Source organism: Aphis gossypii, chromosome 2 (assembly GCF_020184175.1).
Source record: "Aphis gossypii isolate Hap1 chromosome 2, ASM2018417v2, whole genome shotgun sequence".
NCBI classification, from domain to species: Eukaryota; Metazoa; Arthropoda; class Insecta; order Hemiptera; family Aphididae; genus Aphis; species Aphis gossypii.
In genome coordinates this window covers 53,099,367-53,120,214 of record NC_065531.1, presented here as the reverse complement: position 1 = coordinate 53,120,214, position 20,848 = coordinate 53,099,367, and the positions used below count along the sequence as shown (strand labels likewise).

Here is a 20,848-nt window from a genome sequence, read left to right as displayed (position 1 = left end):
TAATTTTTGGAATTTTTAAATACATCCACACTTGGATATTTTAGATTTGTTGTACTATTAGTAAGTATTCTATGGAGATAAAAATTAAAAACTTACTACTTTAAAGTTTATACTACTGTTTATAATTTACAATTACGTGTACAACAGCTCTCTAACGTACATTTATAGTTTTAGAACAGAAAATACAAGCGTACGTCATTATTGTCTAATAAAGCGAGCCCTTGCACGTTGTTTAATTTTAAACCCACCGATGACTATCTGCGAATTAATTCACCTCAATTCTAATTAGTTAATTTTCAGAATTATAGGTATGTAAAGCTTGTTAAAACAGTTTACCTGAAACACTATAGTAAATTCACATTAGAAATACGCATTAGAAATAACTTTGAGAGTACAAAATGCATGCAAACGGAAAACACTATTACCATCGAATCAGCCATCAGGCTTGCAATAAATAGGTCGTACTATGATAAGAAATTGAGGTAAATCAGTTTGACAACTGTGCACGTGAACGCAGCGACACTAACTATACTAATACAGTTATAGTCGTGCATGATGCACACTTTCACTCTAATTTGAATAGATTCAATATTTCAATACGAGTCATAGTTTAAGATAATTTAAATTATTGTATGCATGCATAAGCATAAGTTATAGTGAATTGATTTATCAAAGTAATTAACTAATAAAGTATGCTATCAAATCTAAAGGTAAGAACATAGAAAATGACGATTTTTTACAATATTAAAATATTTAAGTGATTGATGATTGTATAAGTAGGTATATATGTAAATCAATAGATAATTCAAATTAATGAATACCTGAAAACCTGAAACAATATTATATTATATTATAAGACATTGGTTATTTCGCATACAGCTAATTATTAATACCGTACTTAAACCTACTAGAAACTCCCAAAAGCGTACATTGGGCGCTTATATACTTAATGTAAGTATTAAGTGACGTAGGTACTGTACGTTTGCACTACTATAATAGCTATATTAAATAAACTTTTAATATACAATATACTCCCGTATACAATTTTATAACACTGCAACTTTATAGATATAATACAAATATATATTTAAACCGTATATGACATAAAAAATAAAATACTAGGTAGGTACCTATCTAATATCTATTATCAATACAAGACACAAGTAGAACATTTCATGAGGAGTACTTTGATAACTTGTAAAAGTATATAGAGATTAGAGGTACCTCTGCGGCTCCGTATAATACGATTAATATGATACATCAAGTATACTTATAGTGCCTATAATAATAAATAGGCACCTATAGCTACTTACACTTACGTATGCATCTATAATTGCAATGTGCAATATTATATCAGTAATCCATTTTTCCTACCTAGGCTAATCGATTTATAGTTTTCATCAAATATAAGTACTCAAAATATTTCTGGCATCTTAAGAAAATATTATAATTGTATAGCACTATACAATTGCATTGTGGTATACGATCATACTTATATTTTCCACTTAGCATTTAAATAAACTACATTCTTATTAAGTCTTCATCATTTATACCATATAAGTTATATTCATCCCGGTTTTAACAGCAAGTCCTGGTGTAACCAGTCGTTAATTTTGTCCCGGTTAATGGAAGCCGATAGAAAATAACTTTAATATTGTATTATTTAATAATAAAACATAGAATAATATTGTACATTGTATCATTATATCGTTATAATATGATTACCGTAGTAATGAAAATACTGTACGATGTCTAAATAATGGTGTGTAAAATTAATTTTTGTTTAACTTGGTTGTAATGCATTTTATGAACAAATTAAAAATAATATCTAGCTGTAATGAAAACGATTCATTCAATAGAAAACTATTAATATTAGCTATTATTACTAATAATTAATAAATGTAAATATAATAAATGTAGTCTTAAACTACATAAACTACTATTTTATGTAAATAAGTTGATGCAAAAAAAATGTAAAATAACGGATATTATTATTTGCATATAATTATGCTAAAAAAAGGTTATTTATTATGATGTCCTGGTTTGGTAATTTTAAAATCTGGCAACCCTAGTTGTATGTATTCACCAGTAACTAAACGTATAAAAAATATATTTACCTACTATATCTTGACTTTATAACTTCTTCAAAAACTATGTATTTATTATATTATGATGATGTGAAGTTAAATACTTACCAAACTTCATAATTCATGGTAAATCATAATCAAATATAAGTATAATTATATCATGAAAAACTCAATTTAAGTAAATTTAATTTAGATATATTTTACAAACTACAAAGTATTTAACAGTTAACTGTGAACTACTATTCTAGTAGTCTTATATTATAATATAAGAATATAAGATCTGATAATTTCGATAGTACCAAAAATTATCTGAACGTGTGCTCAGAAATATATTATAGTAGAACCGATATACACGACTGTGAGAAATAAAAATAGGTAGGTATAGAATAGTAGCACTCAACTAATCAAAGACAATTTATTCCATTTGTAATTTAAAATTTTTATAATAGAGTTTAGAGGCATTGTGTATACCAATACCTAAGCTGTATAAAGATTTATAAACTTTTGAAATATAAGTCAATAAAAGTATAATTGAATATTTGTATCTGCAAAAGATGAAAGTACGAATATAACTAATTTAACTTAGTAGGTATCTATATAACTTGTAATACACTGCAAAAGTAGCGTATACTGCAGGAGAATCCAATTTGTCTTTTTCCCAACGCTCCCTGTAGACCATGTTAAAATATAAACTATTCAACACAATACAATTGAAACGCAAACATAATATTATTACTTTGAAAGTTATTCATTAAACTAATATATAATGCAATAGGTATAATCGCATGAGGTATATATGGTGATAAGTGATAACTTAATAATATTGTTATTTGTAGTTATAAAAATATAAAGATATTTTTATATGTCTATACATTTACATTAGGTACACATAATATAGATGTAGGTATATTTTATGAAATAATAAAAAAATGTAATTTAAATGTATTTTTCTAATTTACGTATCAATATTACCAATATAGTGAATCATTTGTAAAAAACAATACCTATAATTATTTTTAAAACTCTAAACGGCTTTCTAAATGTATATACCTATTCATAGATATTAATTATTTGATGACATTACAAAAACTACATTTTTTACGACTTAATGTAATATTGTTAATTTTTTAAATTTTATTCCTTTTTAAATGACAATATACATTTTTAATTTTATATTTAAAAGCAGAAATTTTTTAAAGAGAATTAGAATGATGAGTGATAAGTTATAATAATTAATAATTCTTATTTTATATAAATATACAGTTTTAAAATCTTTCAATAATAATTAACTATTCATTCAAAATTTGATTTTTATAAATCTATTTAAATTCCTAAAAAAAAGTATTTTACTTATGAATGTAAAAAAAAGGCGGTCAAGTGGGTGACGCTCGACTGTACACCTATACAATCGATTATAGAGTAGGTCTTTATAATGGACGCTGTGTTAAATTCTTATGTAATGAAAGGTATACAAGAAAAACGATTCTGAATGGAAATAATTTGTCAGCCTCGGTTATACATTTTAAATTAGTGAAAAAAGGTGGTTTATGTTTTAATGGCTTGAATACCCCAAAATTAAATCTAGTACAAAAAATGTCAATTTAAATTTTAAACAATTGGTGTATGTTTTAAGTTTCTAGGACTAGAAATTTTTAATTATAACATAAATCTAAAATTATATAAAAGAATAAAATATGGTTATTTTAATTCCATAAAAAAATTTAAGCTTCCAATAAAATTTGTTTAGTTGGTCAACATTCAACTTCTTTTATAATTATTATTGTAATCCAAACTTATGAAAAATCTTGTATTCAATTTTTAATTTTAAGCTACTTTACATTTTTTTATACATTTTTAACTACAAACTAATTTGAAAATCTTCATGATTTTGACGAATTTTGTCAATATATAAACTTCAAACGCTTATAAGACAAATTGTGATTAATTATTTTTTTAACTGCAATAGGATTAATTTATAAGAAACCTTGTATTAAATTTTCAAGTTTTTACGGGCATACAATATTTTTTATCGACATTTCAAAAACATTTTTTAGAAAAATCGAAAATTTCAGTTGTCTATAAATAGCTCAAAAAAAAAAAAATAGCCGGTATATTTTGAAAATCTAACCATGTATAGATAACCCTAATAAAACCCAATATAGTAATAGGTATACTGATATATGAGTAGGTACCTATACTAACTAAACAGATTAAAATGTATTTTAACATTTTTAACGTCAAAAACTTTAACTTACACGAAAAATCACTTTACCGTATAAATCGTATAATAGGTATTGATTGTATAGTTGGTTGTGGAATAAGACGCAAACCACAATGGGTATGTTAAATTATAATTCAAAGGTAAATCATATTGTACCAATAACCAATACCAAAAATATTTCTGAACACAAAGACAGCAGTGGGTTAAAGTGGTTAAACCCAAAAAAGTATACCTAGCCTTAATTTTATTGTGTCGGATTTTTCTGTATCAACCCAAAATTGTGTAGGCTTGTATTTTATTTAAATATATGATATAAATATATAACATTTTTTCATTGGCGTGTTGTAGCCATATTGCTCGATGCAATTTTATTATGAAGACGGCGACGAGTACCGAGTTTAATGATTTACCAGACTAAAACATAATTGCCGGGTTGCATGAACAATCATTAAACATTTATAATGAATCACTATAGTGTGTAGTGAGCTAATGGTCCCTTAAATATTATTTAGTGACTCGTAATTGATATATTAAATTAATTAATTTTTCATGTAATCTAGCATAGCAGTGTAAAACAACACTCATTATTCGTATTTATGTTTTATACACGTTTAGTGCATATTATTATAGATATGCTCTGTGTATGTTGTAGATACACCTATACATACACCGTTATCTAAACGGTAATATTCTAATTATTATTATCAAAGTAAATTACTCAGAGTAGAGTATATTTAAATAAAAAATGATAGTGTATACGCATAATTGATCACGTTCGTCTTGCTTCTATAATTATATTTTTTAATAATACGTGTTGTGTGCGCGCACGCGTTTTAGTCGCCACTCGTATTTGGAGTGTACTCTCGAATCTGTTCGATATTTTATTACGCAGTTATACTAATAATAATAACATTGACATATTATATGGCTTCTGCATAACTTCTTTTATTGTTATTACAATTCATATATAAACGTACACATTATAAATTAATATTAATGCGTATTTACATAGCAATTATCAAAGAAATGTTTTAAATTTTTAAACCAGTTCGGATTTTTTCTCACAATATACTATATTATGAGAATGTATAACTTTTTTTTTAAATCTCATATTAAACCGCTCAAATTACGGTCGGATGAGCGACTATTATCGTTGTTTGTAGTCAGTATATGTAGTAGTGTATAAACACGTAAATTAAAGGGTATATCCGATATCGTGTATACAAATACAAATTACAATGTATAATATAATAAATATAATATATATACAACAATATACATATACAGACTTACAGTTGTACACATACACATATATAAAATAATCTACATATATATATAGTTTTACATGATCAATTCACACCCCACTTAAAAGTACTCGTATAAAATCATAATAATTTCATGTTTTCATGTATATTTTGTTTAAACTGGTAAATAGGACATATAAAAAATTAACATATTTTTTGGGGGTAAAAATATTTATACACCCTTCTTCATATAGAGTTTTGGATGGATGTTGGTTCAACCAAATACCTACCTATATATTTAAATATTATATAGATTTACCATATAGTATATACCTACGTTTAACCTAATGCTGTAGTCAGTATGATACATGTATACCTACTTATGTATATGATTAAGAACTGTTTTCATAAATGGTTATATATATGATATATCTATCTGTATATCATTCCCCCTAAATCTAATATACATGTGCGCATTCATATTATCCGTTTGTAGAACTTAAAACGGAGAGCTTCAGGAATATTACCACAAAAACAAACAACATTTTTAAATTATAAACGATAAAAATATCTAACTAAAAGCTAAGCTATTTTTTAAATAATTTTGAAACTTTTCTAAAAAACTTTTTATCTTTTAAGTAAAATTATGTAACTGATGTATTATGTTTCATCGTGTACGAATGTGTGTTCGAATAAAAATAAAAACTTTTTCAATGACTAATGAGGACGTTTATAGTTCATAATAGGTATTAACTAATCAAATAAAAATATTAAAACTAAGATAATCAACAAAAAGATAAAATAAAAAAAATTAATAACAACAGAAGACAAAAAAATTTAATAACAAAATCAAAAAAATTCCAATTTTTGTTTTACAAATATATGTAGACATTAAAAACTATTAACACTTATAATTTGTTAAGTACAATTGTTTTAAGAAACAAGTAATTCAATATAATATAATAAGGTTTTCACACTTTATATAGCTATATATTTTATTATTGATATTTTTAAATCAATTAACATGTAGGTAATAGTTTTATACATAATTAACTTACACTTGATATATTTATCATTAAATGACTAAATAGTTTATCTCAAAAAAAAAAAATAATATAAAATTATACCAAGACATAATAGCATTAATTTTGGCTTATAAAAATTATTTTCTACTTGGTAAACTATAATATATACATTTTAATACAAATAAAATGTTCCGTTTTAACAACAAATATTATACTATATATATTTTTGTTCTCTATACGTTATAAATATGTTTTAAATGTATCTGAAACACCATCCTTAGTTAATAGAACTTTGCCCCAAGGAGTTAAATCATAGCCTCTTTCTGTATACAAAAAGGGCCCAAATATTACTCTTCCTAAATTACTTTCATTCCTTTTTAAGAATCCTTTTTCTTTTAAACCAATTACTATATAGCCATTTGCGGTGGAATTTAAATCTATTCGTATATCAACTTTAAATTCATATGTTGCCTTAGGGTCATTTTTTGTGTTAGGCACTGATGGTGATTGATATTCCTTGATGCGTTTACCCTTGCTAAAATATGCTATTTTCACAAAAGTTCTCGATTTTTCTAAACAAATTTATAATTTCATTATTTCAAAAATATATTAGTGAACGTTCTATTAAGTGAATTACAAGTTTTAAATTATACAAATACGCAATGCTCAGTAGTTAAATAGCTACATTATTATTTTACTAACCATGGGGCAGATTTAAATTGTTAGCTTCATGAACCACTATATGTAAAGTTTCTTGTTGTTTTTTATAACTTAAACTGATATTGATATTGCAAAGATTTATATCGGGCTACAAAAAAAAAAAAAAATTATAAACATAACTACAAAAATAAAGTTTTCATACATTTTAGTAGTTACTAATTACTCTATATAAGTATAGAATTTATAATAGGTATTACTATTATATTCAACTTTTATATACTCACCCAAGAATGTTTATAGAGTTTAACACTTTGAGCTCCATCATTATTGGGTGTTATATTATCTAAATAAAATAAAGCATGACCAACTGCATCATATTTTCCTTGATATTCATGATCAAAAACAGATATCCTAAATAAATTAATACGCTATTAAAATATACATAAAACATTTCCAATAAAACCTTATTTACCTCAAAACTTTGTTTGAAATACACTTGGTACTAATAAAAAAATCCTCATTTACAACGGGGCTCATAGCAGCAGCTATAGTTTTACTAGTTTTAGTAGTTTTTTCCTGGGGTAAAAGCGTAAGTTTTAAAACTGTCTTATATGGTCGTTTATCTTTTCCTTTTGGCGCTAATCCATCCAAATTCTCCACACGAACAAAAAGTCTTAAAAAAAAATATATGTATATATTATGCAATAAAACTATTTTATTACTAATAATATACCACACTTTTAATAATTTTATTGGGTAATTATCTAATAAAGTTAACAACTAATAAATTTATTATAAAAATATTTATATGACTTTAAATAATTCATTTGTATCAATGCAAATATAATAATATATCAAACACTTTATATTTACGATATATTTAAACAGGTTCATGAAATAAAAATAATGGTTGGATATTTTAACTGCTATAGTGAAAGTATGAGATTAATCGAGACAGCGAGGCGCATATTAGATGGACATGATTAGAAACTTGAGCAGAAAGAAGCAAAATTCACTATAATAAGTTCATTTTGGGAAATAGAGTATAGTGTATAATATTTTTGTGACAAATCAATGAATTCTTTCATACCCAACAACTCTAGCGATTTTAGTTAATTTGTTGTAGGAAATTCTAAAAATGTTAATTTTAAGTTATTATAATAATAATACATGATAAAATATTATAACAATTAATAATCATATAACAAATATGATGTTCTTAACAAAATATATTTTAACTTTCCATTATTACTAATTGAAAAATAAATGATAAAATATTCTTAGTGAGTTGGAAATAAAAGCTGACGTACTGGTCTCCGCTCAGAATCGTCGTTCGTATGCAATAAATTAATTATTGCATTTAAATTTAACATATCCATAATTAAAGTGACCTACCTATTCAGTGTGCAAGGTGCACTTGAAATTATTGATTATAGAATAGAATATTCTATAGACTATAACCAATATGCTTGAAACACACTTACGTACTAATTATGAGTGACTTCTGTAGTTTTAATTAATTCTAACTCTGCGTGTAAAATAGATGTATGTTAGGAGTGACGTGCCGAAATAGGCTTTTTTGAGGCAATATTGCTTCAACAATAAAATGGGTGGGTAGATGAGTACCTACCGGGCAACGGATTTAGTGAAACAAAAAGCTTTTGACAATTATATTTATTTTATTAAATAAAAAAAAAATTTAATTAAGAGCTGTGGGTGCATGTGTGGTCAAATGGTAGGTTTCCTATTAGGTCTGAAAATTGTTCAACACAGTATTGGCGCTTTAGGTTTTTTATTTATATATATTGTTGGTAATATTACTTTTTTGTGTGTTGATCGTACGTAATTTTAAAATTAACATTCCCATAAGCTTGTTCTTGATGTGCATTAGGATCAACCGGAGGTGCATTGTCTACAGGTGTTTTCCAAGTGTTCGAAATCACTTCACTAGATTTTGATCTTATTGATGTTAATCTACTAGTGACATTAATCATTGATGTTGCCACTGATCCAAAACGATGAGGACGTGCAGTTGAATTTGATGTATTGTCATCCGCACTTTTTGACGATAATGCAAAACTATCGGAGTCTGTAGTCGAAGTCATATCCTAAAATTAAAAATCAATGTATTGTTATTTGTTAATTTATTTTTAGTCAATAGAAGAAATTCCCTTTTTACCTGCATACTCTGAGATTTAAGCCAACCTGTAGTTTCTTTACATGACGCAGGAGAAAGATAATCCATTTTATCTTCTTTCTTGGAAAATTCTTTCTTACCAGATGTTAAACTCTTAAAAAAATAATAAGGATAAAAACGCACTAACAATAAGAGTTCGAACGTCAATATCTAAAAAATGTTCTATTCTCGTATAGGTTATTCTTGAGTTTTTTCTTAAAACTTTCTGGTTTTTTCGTGTTTAAAGTGTTTAAACATATAACCGTTTTTGATTTATTTTGTTGTCCAACTTTGTTGAATGACAATGGAGTATTTCACAAAGATTTTTTTATTTGATTTGAAAACCGTATTATATTGTAGTCAAATCTTTGTAATGTGGCTTAATTAATGTATATTTTGTAAAAATTATATACACATTTTAAGATATATATTTAATAGAATTCGATGAAAAATTAAAAAAGAAATAATTTATTGCTTAGTTTTAATAAGTTTTTAAGAATCTACTAAGTAAATCCCACTGGATATAATATTTTAAGTATTTTAAAACCTAACTCACCAAATCTGGTGTTGAAGTAGAACCAGCCCCCGCTGTTATAGGCTGTAACATCATCATACTGACACCAGCTAGTGTTTGGAATGAATTTGGAGTTTTTGGGTCTTTGAGTTTATTTATTGGTTTTCCCCACTTGCCTCTTTTCTTCATGGTATGTGTTTTTGGCGGAGGGTCGTCGTCTTCGCCATCGCTCGTAAAACCTGACACAGAAAGTCCATCCTCGTCGTGAGAAATATGTCGACCAAAACTGTAATGTGATAGTAATAATTAGGTAACTTCATAATATATCATCTTAAGTTGTGTGCGCAAGTATAATATATTCATATTATGTATGTTAAATACTTTAATGCATCTTCCATGTACACAAATCTATGTATAAAATTTAATGCGATTTTCGTCATAATAACTTGATAAGTACAAACCTCGATATTTTTTGAACAGTGTAATGTTCGGTACTGCCGGCAACCGAGTTTCCATTTTCCAAAAGCCCTAGATTAAGACCCACGTCTTCGGAACGACGACCAAAACCAAAATAAAATAAACAACATCGGTAACAACTCTTAAACATTTCAGTATAATTTTGTTCTGGAAAAATAAATAAGTCATTGACACTTTAGTTAAAACATTAAAAAATCAAACCATCTGTTTTATATCATTTTAACGCACCACTGCAATCATATTAAAACTGATACGTGCTAACCTCGATTATTAGTCTATAAACCATTTTTAAAAAATATCAGTTATTATTTAATAATTAATAAACAAAACCGACTATATTATAATATTATAAGAATTTTACGAGAGCATAAAACGTTCAAAAAAATAAAGAAAGAAAGAATTTGATTTTGTGTACTTCTACCGGCGAACATACTCAAATTTGACTATAGTTACCTAAAGCACTCTTGGAAACAGTGAAAACTCAATGTAGACAGATGTTTCGGTCAACTGTGTAAACAATTTAGTATATTATGCAGGCGAACATCGGCATATATAGGCCCCTATCGGTGTAAAGCTACACAAAAGTATATATACTATTTTGGTGTACTATATGTTTATCGGCATAGGAAGTACCTATCATTTTATGATGATAATTTTATATTTGGCCAATCTGAGTCCTATATATTATTTATATTTAACATTAATCATAAATAATTATTTATTTTCATATGAAAATAAATTAAATATTAATAGTTTTAACGTGGTGTATAATGGTTTAAATTGCATGTAATTATACTGTTAGAAAAAAACTATATACTTATTCACCTAACCTATAAAATACTTTATTGTCTTAATTTATAACCAAAATTGCTAAAAAAATAACACAATAATATATGGTACATATTTAGAACAATGAATCTGGACGTAATGCACAGATCGCAATCGAGGTCAAAAATTCGCACGTGACTTGAAAGAAAGACTAGAAAGAGGCTTAAAAAAGTCCAACATGTACCTTGCTTACCCAAAATCTCTAGATTTTTAAATTTAAAACTTCTATATCTCTATTATAATCCTACTAATGCAGCAAATTGGATATTTCGATAAATGGGTGAGCCGTGAGTAGAAACCACGAGACGCTCACATACAAACATAGGCACTATCGGAATACTTCAGTGTTAGTAGTGTTACCTGTAGAAATATAATAGAAAAGTGAAACCAAATTTTAAAATGAGTGCACTTGTAGTACATTTAATCCATAGACAACGCGAAACTTACCTGTCGGCTGCCATAGGTATTATTTGAGTGTGATCAGTGTTTAGTACTTATCATGGCTGACAGGCTAACACAAAAATTTTGGTGGATTCCAAACGGCTCTAGTCTATTGTTTGCTTATTTTCAAACGGCTTACGAACAGTTAACGAACAGATAAATTCCTAAACAGCTGCTATAGAAAAAACTTAAAAATTAAATTAAAGCTCAAGCCTCAGAGTAATTTCAATACACTTAAATTAAAAAAAAACAGGAGTTCATTAAGAACATTATTGAAAAATTTTCATCGAGTGAAATAACACGTATGAAACATGGGTCATATAAAAAATTACCCTATATATGGTTTTTTTTTTAAATTTCTACTTATACATGCATTTTTTTCATTTTTTTAACGCTATAAAATGTAATATTATTTTAATAAAAAATTGAAAATAAAATACGATTTTTCTAATTTATCGAGTTTACACCAATATATTTTTAACTACACCTCTTTTTAGACAGTTTTAAGTTTCTATGAAATGAAAATTAATTTGTGTTGTAAAAAAACTTGAGCAGTTTGGAAATTGACTTTTTTGTAAAACAGGAACTTAATAGGTTACGTCCAACAAATTTGACTAGAAGTCACCAATTACCATAGATAATAAAGATATGGATAGGACATATCGGTCTTATCAACGGTATTTAAGGGGTCCAGTTGAGGCCAAACAAGTATACCTATATAGAGTATCAATTATCATTATAAAAACGCCTCAATTGCCTTCCCCTCCAGGCACGCGGCCTCAAATATATTTAACATAGGCGTGGCCTATCCATATCTTTATTATCTATGCCAATTACCAAAGATGAGATTTCGTGGACATGGACGTCATACCGTGAAATATGAAATCTTAGACTGCTACTATTACTCCATTCGTGAAGGAGGTCATTGGAAAGGATGAAGATGAGTAGAAAATGGCGTAAAACTAGTGGATGTAATTCAATAATCCGTCATGACGGAAGCGGTTAAATCAAAAACGGAATTAATTAACTATAATAAATCAAGGTATATACGATATACCTGTACAGTATATTCTGTGGGCTGATGAAAAACTGAAAGTTAAAAGGGTAGAGTTTTTTAAAACTGTAGAGTACAAAAATTATATAGGTATTCATATTATAAATGATGTACAAGTCACAAGTGACCAAAAATTAACGAGAAAACCTTTCTGGGGTGTTCAATCAATTTTCCTTTTTATTGGTAAGGAAATTGATTGTAAGACCTGCAATTTTAGTTCATAATATTATTATAGATACAAGATTATTGATTATTATCAATAATATAATTTTTGTATTTCAGACTAATATTGTGTTTTAAGTTATATGTAAGTTTATAACGATATTATAGCCGTTGAAACCTTTTTAGTAATTTATTATTAAATAATAATATATTCATTGGTATAATACTAAACTTTCTGTAGCTACTCAAAATGTGACGACAATTAATCACTGTCGAATTTTGAAACGACTGTCATTTCTCCGACACACTCGTTCGAGCACCCACTCAAAACGTCGGCGCACACATGTTAATAATATAATATATATATTTTATATTATTTAACAGTATAATATGTCAGTAAGCATACCTGTACAAGACTGCACGTGCGTCCGGTTTTTCACAGGTTCTTAAAAATTATCTATTTATTTAAATCTAAGTGGCGTTTCATATTATTTATACATTATGATTATAATATTATAACGATTTTCTAATCTTTTCTAATTTTACGTTATAAAAATTAATAATATTATTCGTGTGGAGTGTTTTGGTACCTATATCCAATAGGTAATATAACAAACTTATAGTAGGTATAACCGGTAACTTTTAGTACCGTGGATGTATTAAATAATAGTATAGAATATGGATTTATAAATATTTTATAATATATATATATATAGGTATTATAATATAAATTATAAAGGCGAGGTAATGCTGTACAAATATAAAAATAAATATTAATATAGGTAACATTAAATAAAATCATTTTTTTCCTTAAGCGAGAGAATAATAAACGACGGTGTGGTTAAATACGTTGCACTGCATAAAAACCTCGCTATGCTACTATAATACATCTATCTATATATATACCTAAAGATACCTATTTATGTATTCATTAGGTATTTAGACATATTTAGTGGTCGTCGCGTTCGGTACATAATAAGTATGTATAAATTATATTACATAATGTAGATACTTATATCGTTGTGTAAATTGTTTTTCAAGGCTTACTTAAAGCAGAGATCCAATCCAAGTGCAGTACAATATAATATAATTCAAGTTATAACTTAATAAGTTTTATGAATTATTCAGATTATAAGATGTTAATTAACCGGGTAAACGTGAATCCGTTATGAATATAAGGTACCTACATCGAAATAAAACAAAATAAATTACAAGCGTATCTTTTTATTTTTCGTTCACAAAAAATAACATGTACCTTGTACCTACGATCAATACAAAAAAATTACAATTTTAAATTACTCATAACTTTCTTAAACTTACAACATTAAAAAAATATATTATACGAGGACAGTAAAATTAATTGTTCTGAACGTAATACATTTTTTCCATATTATACACTTATGTGAATATGAGATAGGTAGTTAGGCAAAGACAATACACAAGAGTAGGTACGACATAATTTTTTAAGAGGTTATACCTAATGATGATGTCATGTATATACCATTTTCATCAAATGAAATACCTATACTATGACTGCAGTCTGCAGTAATACATCAAAATACAAAATAGGTAAAAATGCAACCGTTTAATATTAGTATGCATACAGTTTTATTTATATATGATTATATGAATGTAGGTTACAGGGAACTATACCTTCAGTAAAGTTATTTTAGGCCATATTATACAGAAACAATTCGGTTACAAAATAATATTAACAATAAATAAACTAATAATATTCTGTCCTGTTCGCCCTTTAAAGACCTCTCAATTTTCTCATTATTGACACGTAGGTATCTTCTTATAATAATATGCTGTTTTATTTGTATAGGTACATATACATTAATCATATAAAGACAACACCTATATATAGAGCATATACTATAATTTATGCTATAAGTTCATACTTTATATAACTTAACATTTCTATTTTCTAGTTATGTTATCAATATTGTCGTACGTGAAACTAGACAATTTTATTAGGACAGGACAAGTGATAACTATGAAAAAAAAAATTCTATGTTTTTAATTTTATTATTAGATTCTACTAACTACAAAGTCAGTATCTATGATACTATGATATCCAGCCAGTATTGGGTTAGACCATGGTCTGGCTGGCCTGACCCGTAGTTTCGCCTATGAATATTGTCATGAATAAAAATGATATAATAAAATTGCGATTGAAAAATAAATGTGTAAAAAATAATTTTGATTTTATGAAGTATAATAAAAACGTACACCAATCTATACTTATAATAAGCGCGTTTTTTGCACACTGTTGGTGTAAAATAAAATTATAAAAGTAATTTGTAAACAGTTTACTTTCATATAATATATTTAAATAAATAAATAAACAAATTAATGAATAATTTGACGTGTCATATAAATCGTTTAACTTCGCTAAACGTTATATATATTAAACACATATATTATTTATACGTGAGCGTTGAGAGGGCGCAAGATTGCAGTAGCTATAGAGACTATGATAGACGGGCAGACGGCTGATTCGTCGGCGTGACATCCGTCGTGACGCCGCCGTCGACGCTGATAAATGGCAATGAGATTTATCGTAAAATCGTTAATATCGTATACATAGTTTGCGCGAAATTTCTTGGAAGCGATCAAGAGCCGTTCACGTTCACGCATTATTCTAAAAAACGAACGAAATGCTGTGAATTCGATGATTTTTTTTTCGAACTATAGCTATATATAACAGGTACACTTGTACCTATTATTAATAGGCTCGGATTTGAACGTAAAACCATTATTTTTTGCCAAGTTCCGGGGGATGCTTTTCAAGTACAAAATTAATTTCATATACGTATCTATCTATCGGAGAATTGAAAACTTTAATTTTGCATTTTTAAACGTTTTTCGTTTTAAGAGTATTTAAAAGGTATTTTTTAACATAGTTTTGTTAATTTTTAACGCATATTTAAATAGGTATCATATGAATTTTAGCTCAAAAAATTGTATTCCGAACATTTATCATTTTTTAACTGTTTTATGTATAATGTATACAGTGCGATTAAAATGTATTTATTTAATATAGTTTATACCTAGCCACCTAGGTCATTAAGATCTGGTTATGTACTTATTTATCTATATTTCAGTATACCTATATTACCTATCTAATATCTATATAATCGAAAGGTGTAACCATGTAGGTTCCAATCAATCCAATAAGAAACATTGACGCGATGTGTCACTCATCGATCTATTAATCGATAATGTAATCTACATAATATGTATTCAGTTATAGTTACAGGTATATACATTATACTTATACAGTTTAGAAACACAGTGATAGATATTAATATACTATACCTATAGTATATGCTAAACTGCCAAATAATTTTATACGCAAAGCAATTTTTTTCTTTTTAATTAGGTACAATGAATTGTAAATATTTTTTTTTTTCATTTTCGCCCATGAGACGCGGTGCCCTTCAAATGAGCTTACGATGTATAGGTTGAGAACTGCTGTCCTAGATCAATGCTTAAATTGTTTTAAAACAAACAGGATTATGGTAAAATCAAATAAGTAAGTAGGTACTGCCGGTACTGGGTACGAAAAGGACGATGGCGGCATCGCAAACTCAAGTCCTATTACCTACCGCACAGATATCTACACTTCAACTAGAAACAGCTAAAACTGAGCCTAAAGTCGTCATGATGTATTCTTTTAACTTATACACACATGTAAAACTAAATAATAATAAATATTTAATAAACGATTGCGACGTCATAGAAATAATACGAAAGTACGAGTAGTTCCCCTGGCGACGTCAATTCAAACATGAAATAAGGTGCTGGGTAGATTCCCACTTCCTACATAATATTAACATGTAAATTAGTAGGTACTTTAGTTTTTTTTTATTTGATTATAAAATAAACATGCTCCGCAATTCATTAATTTTTTATTTGAACTATTGTGGCCGTTTTGATATTTTGTTTTAATTGCGATACTTGAATAGCACATCGTTGATTTAACATTCCGGAACACCAATTTTTGATTAGGTACTTACCTTGATATTTACTAAACCTACACTTGCCTATAATTTTTAATGCAGGTATACACGGACGATGCAAGTTTCTATAATAATAATATAGGTACTATAAACTCCAAGAATAAAAGTTCAATTCCCGTATCTTATGAAGTCTTGAAACTATAATGACTTTAATTGTTGGACCATCAGCTGCAGGTGCTTCAGAGACCTGGAAGTAAACTTACCTGTTCCTTTATGGCTAATATTATGATTTATTCCGTATGAATGGAATATTGTATTGGTTCTATCTTCTACTCTGTATTATTTTTTGTATCCGTCATAAACTTTTTTAAACATTAAAAACGATTTTTGATGTTATGTTAACATACTATAATAATTTAAAGTACCTACCTAACTAATAATATAGATACCGACTTACCGTACAACCGTTACTTAATAATTATATGAGTGGTAAGTATAAAATGAATACATAAAAGTTTGAACGGTGGTAAACTCTCGAGGGTCAACATTATGTTTTGTTTACCTGAAGGAATCATATACTCTCTCCGCCATCGAGTCGTTATAAATGTAGGTACCTAGTACCTACTGAGATGATACTAGTGAAGTTAGGAATGTTTATGTAGGTATTTATATTTTATACACCACATTAGCTGCAATGTTTTTATAAAACGAAAGATTGGAAACTTTTGCTTTGTACTTATTAGTTAGTCAGACGTACTTATATTGGTATATTGATGAAAAGCATCATATCATCAAATAATGTTGACTTCAGTCTCATCGTCAACTAGAAAAACAAAAAATATTGTGAATAGTTCTATTCACATTTCAATTAGTACTTTTTTAGTATTCATCCATAATTTATTAGTGTTCTACAATATTTTCAAATCAAATACATAAAAATTCTGAACTTTTAAGGCCAAAAAATAGACACCATGAATTTTTCTAAATCTTTGTTAATCAATATATATACTTATATATATATACTACTTTATAAAATTAAGTCGCTTTTTTTTGTCCGGGCTAATCTCCAAAACTACTTATTCAATCGTCAAAAAAAACTCATAAACTAAAAACTTATAAACTCATAAGCCTAATGTTAGGGATAATGTTTTATTAGTTCAATAATAACCTATGAGAAGTAACATTTTTTTGGTATTTATTATTTCTAAGTTCATAAGTAAAAAAAACCTTTACCTACATATTAGAGATGTATTCAGTCTATCATTTTAAGGATTTCAAGCATCAATAATATGGATGATAAAATACTTATATTTTTTAAAAGAAGGTATTTAATTTAAATCTGTGTATACAATTTTTTAAATATTTATTCATTTTTAGAATGTTATTTATACAATGAACAATATATTTAAATTAAAATTTAACACATGGGTTCACAGAACCCCATTATATTTCTTCCACCCATTAAATGCTTCAAATACAAAATTACAACACAATGTTAACAATGTATATCATTGTATTTTCCACGAGTCCAGTGTCAAGTCAAGTGACATATTAATTTATATTGAAATTGCAATCTTGTTTGTATTAATTGTGTAAAAGGGGAATTTGTATGTATATTTTAATAACAAACATCTTAGCATAGATCTCTCTATAATAGTGCTTGCCGCTTGACATTACTTGGTAATATATTTTGTATTTATAAATCAACTCAAATTATATGGGGAAAAAAACTCAAGAGGGATATGACTTTTTAATTACCATTATCCAAAACGGCCAATGGACATATTAGCTACTCAATGACATGCTAATACAAATATACACTTGAAACCTAAAATTCAGCCAAGTACTGAGTAACGTTTATGGTTTTTATTTATTGATCTAATTATGGTAATAATAGATTATTTATAATCATATTTGAACTACAATAAAATCAATACAGCAAATATAAGAATGAATAATTAACAACAATTATTATACTATTTATATTTATTTCAAATATCAAAAACTATAAAACAGTTTATTCAGCTCATTTTTAGCTTATTGTAGAAAGATCATTATAATTTACAAATACTAATTAATATTATTAATATGCATAATATAAACGATCAAACCTCAAACCCATTTTTCATAGTATAAAATCAATTTCCAATACTCTCATAAATAAAAATATGACTAAAACTCATTAGTTTTAGCGATTTATCACTTGTAACCCTGGTACTCTGTACACAAAATATCAAAACTCTGAAAAACATAAACAAATCAAAGTTTTAACAATTACCTATTCAGAATTATTGGGACAGATGACATTTTTCATCATAAAAGTAAATAATAGTTACTGGTTTTAAAGCTTGATTCTTCAATAATATTTAATATATTATATCACAACAGTAGTTTAAAACATTTACATACGTATTTATATCAACTTATTGTTTATTTTTTGAGTTTCTTTATTGTAAAATGGACATTTTATGTTTTTATGTGGTAATATTAATGACTCAAAATCATCCTATGATATAAATATCTGTTAGCATAATATTATTTTATAGGTGTAATAATTACTTTAAGTTAGAATAATTATTTTAACTGTTAAATATACATATTAAAAATTGATTGATATTAAAATACTATTCATTTAAAAATGTTTAAATGAAAATGATGTGGACATAACTCACTCACAGCCTAGAAGATACTAAATGCTAGCACTCAAAGATGCGTAAACAAATTGAAAAAAGAGTAAGCATATACATGGAAACATAGAACTTTAGATCAATTCATAATTTTAATATATTTACAGACCAAAAAACTTGGGCCTTACCGAGTATAATGAATGTTTGTAAGGCAGCCATAAGAAGAATGTTGTAGATCTATGCATCCGCCAAATGGTTCAATATTCAGTTTCTGTGAATGACATTAAAGTAACCTTTTATAAGTAATTTATTATTAATTTTTATGAAGGTAATTTTTTTTTTGAAAAAATTAATTTTTAAGTAAGTTTATATCAACTCATATATTTTGATAAAATTAGTAAGTAATTATTTTTATTTTCTATAAAATAAAACATAATAAGTTATATGATTTATGAGATTTAAACTTAAGAGGACACCACACCTACATAATGTTGTCTCTATCTTAAAAACATAAAACATGACAAATTTTACACTTTTAATCGTATTCTTAACGTTTGACCGAATTGACCATTTACACAATTTAAAAGTAAGAATAATTTTTAGGGTATCTTGGAGGGTTATATTGATATTTTATTATTTTAATATTAAATAAGTTATGATAATTTTAAAATTTATAAAAAAAAACTAGTTTTTAAATGCTCATAATTTGCTTTATAATTAAAATCTTACCAAGACCTAATATGAGCTTTAAAAGTAATATCCTTTATATTTTGTAACTAGTAAATTCACTCTATTTTTAAAAATAATAGAATAAAATTAATTATAGTGAATGTAAAATTGACAAAAAGACAGATACAAGACATGTGGGTATAGCGTCCTAATAATAATAATAATACTTAAAAATAACTAACCAATGATAATCATTATCAATATCAAATCATCAGAAGATGACAATCACAATGATTCATATTAAAAATGCATGATTTTGTAGTATGGTCACTGGTCAGTGTTATCCACATTGACCACATTCAGCCACATGTTAATAATATTCTGTAACATAATAACCAACATCTTAAAATTATATTATATCAATATAAATTATATGTATTACATGATTTTTTACAGAATATTCAAATATTTTTAAAATTTAAAATTTTAAGATGAATTTATACTCTAACATTAGACATAACTTTCTGTATTTTAATTAAAAAATACAAAATTTTAGATGTTGGAGTTATTATTTAAAATGGTCATTATATAAAATTGGTATTAAAAATCATTAATTAAAGATTGAAAATGACCATTTTCAAAAAAATAAATAATTACCGCACGGATTTAACCACGACGACCAAGTTTTCTTGGTA

At 26.6% G+C, this 20,848-nt stretch overlaps 1 protein-coding gene across 5 annotated transcripts; it reads right to left on the bottom strand.

Moving 5' to 3' along the window:
• Positions 1-6,567: 6,567 nt before the first annotated feature.
• On the bottom strand, positions 6,568-20,534 carry LOC114127039 (synaptotagmin-15-like). Of its 5 annotated transcripts, none has more exons than XM_050199427.1 (10): positions 20,396-20,533; positions 19,673-19,777; positions 10,389-10,551; positions 9,970-10,213; positions 9,417-9,527; positions 9,059-9,345; positions 7,710-7,910; positions 7,522-7,648; positions 7,280-7,385; positions 6,568-7,149 (listed from the first exon to the last, which is right to left on the bottom strand). In XM_050199427.1, the coding sequence occupies exons 2-10, from the start codon at positions 19,701-19,703 to the stop codon at positions 6,818-6,820; spliced, it is 1,602 nt and encodes a 533-aa protein (XP_050055384.1). In that variant the 5' UTR covers positions 19,704-19,777; positions 20,396-20,533; the 3' UTR covers positions 6,568-6,817. The 5 variants fall into 5 exon arrangements, with proteins under 5 accessions (XP_050055384.1, XP_027846933.1, XP_027846934.1 ...); XM_027991132.2 differs by lacking the exons at positions 19,673-19,777; positions 20,396-20,533 and adding exons at positions 10,633-10,679; positions 10,858-11,025; XM_050199426.1 differs by having other exon boundaries at positions 6,571-7,149; positions 19,673-19,755; positions 20,396-20,534.
• Positions 20,535-20,848: the final 314 nt, after the last annotated feature.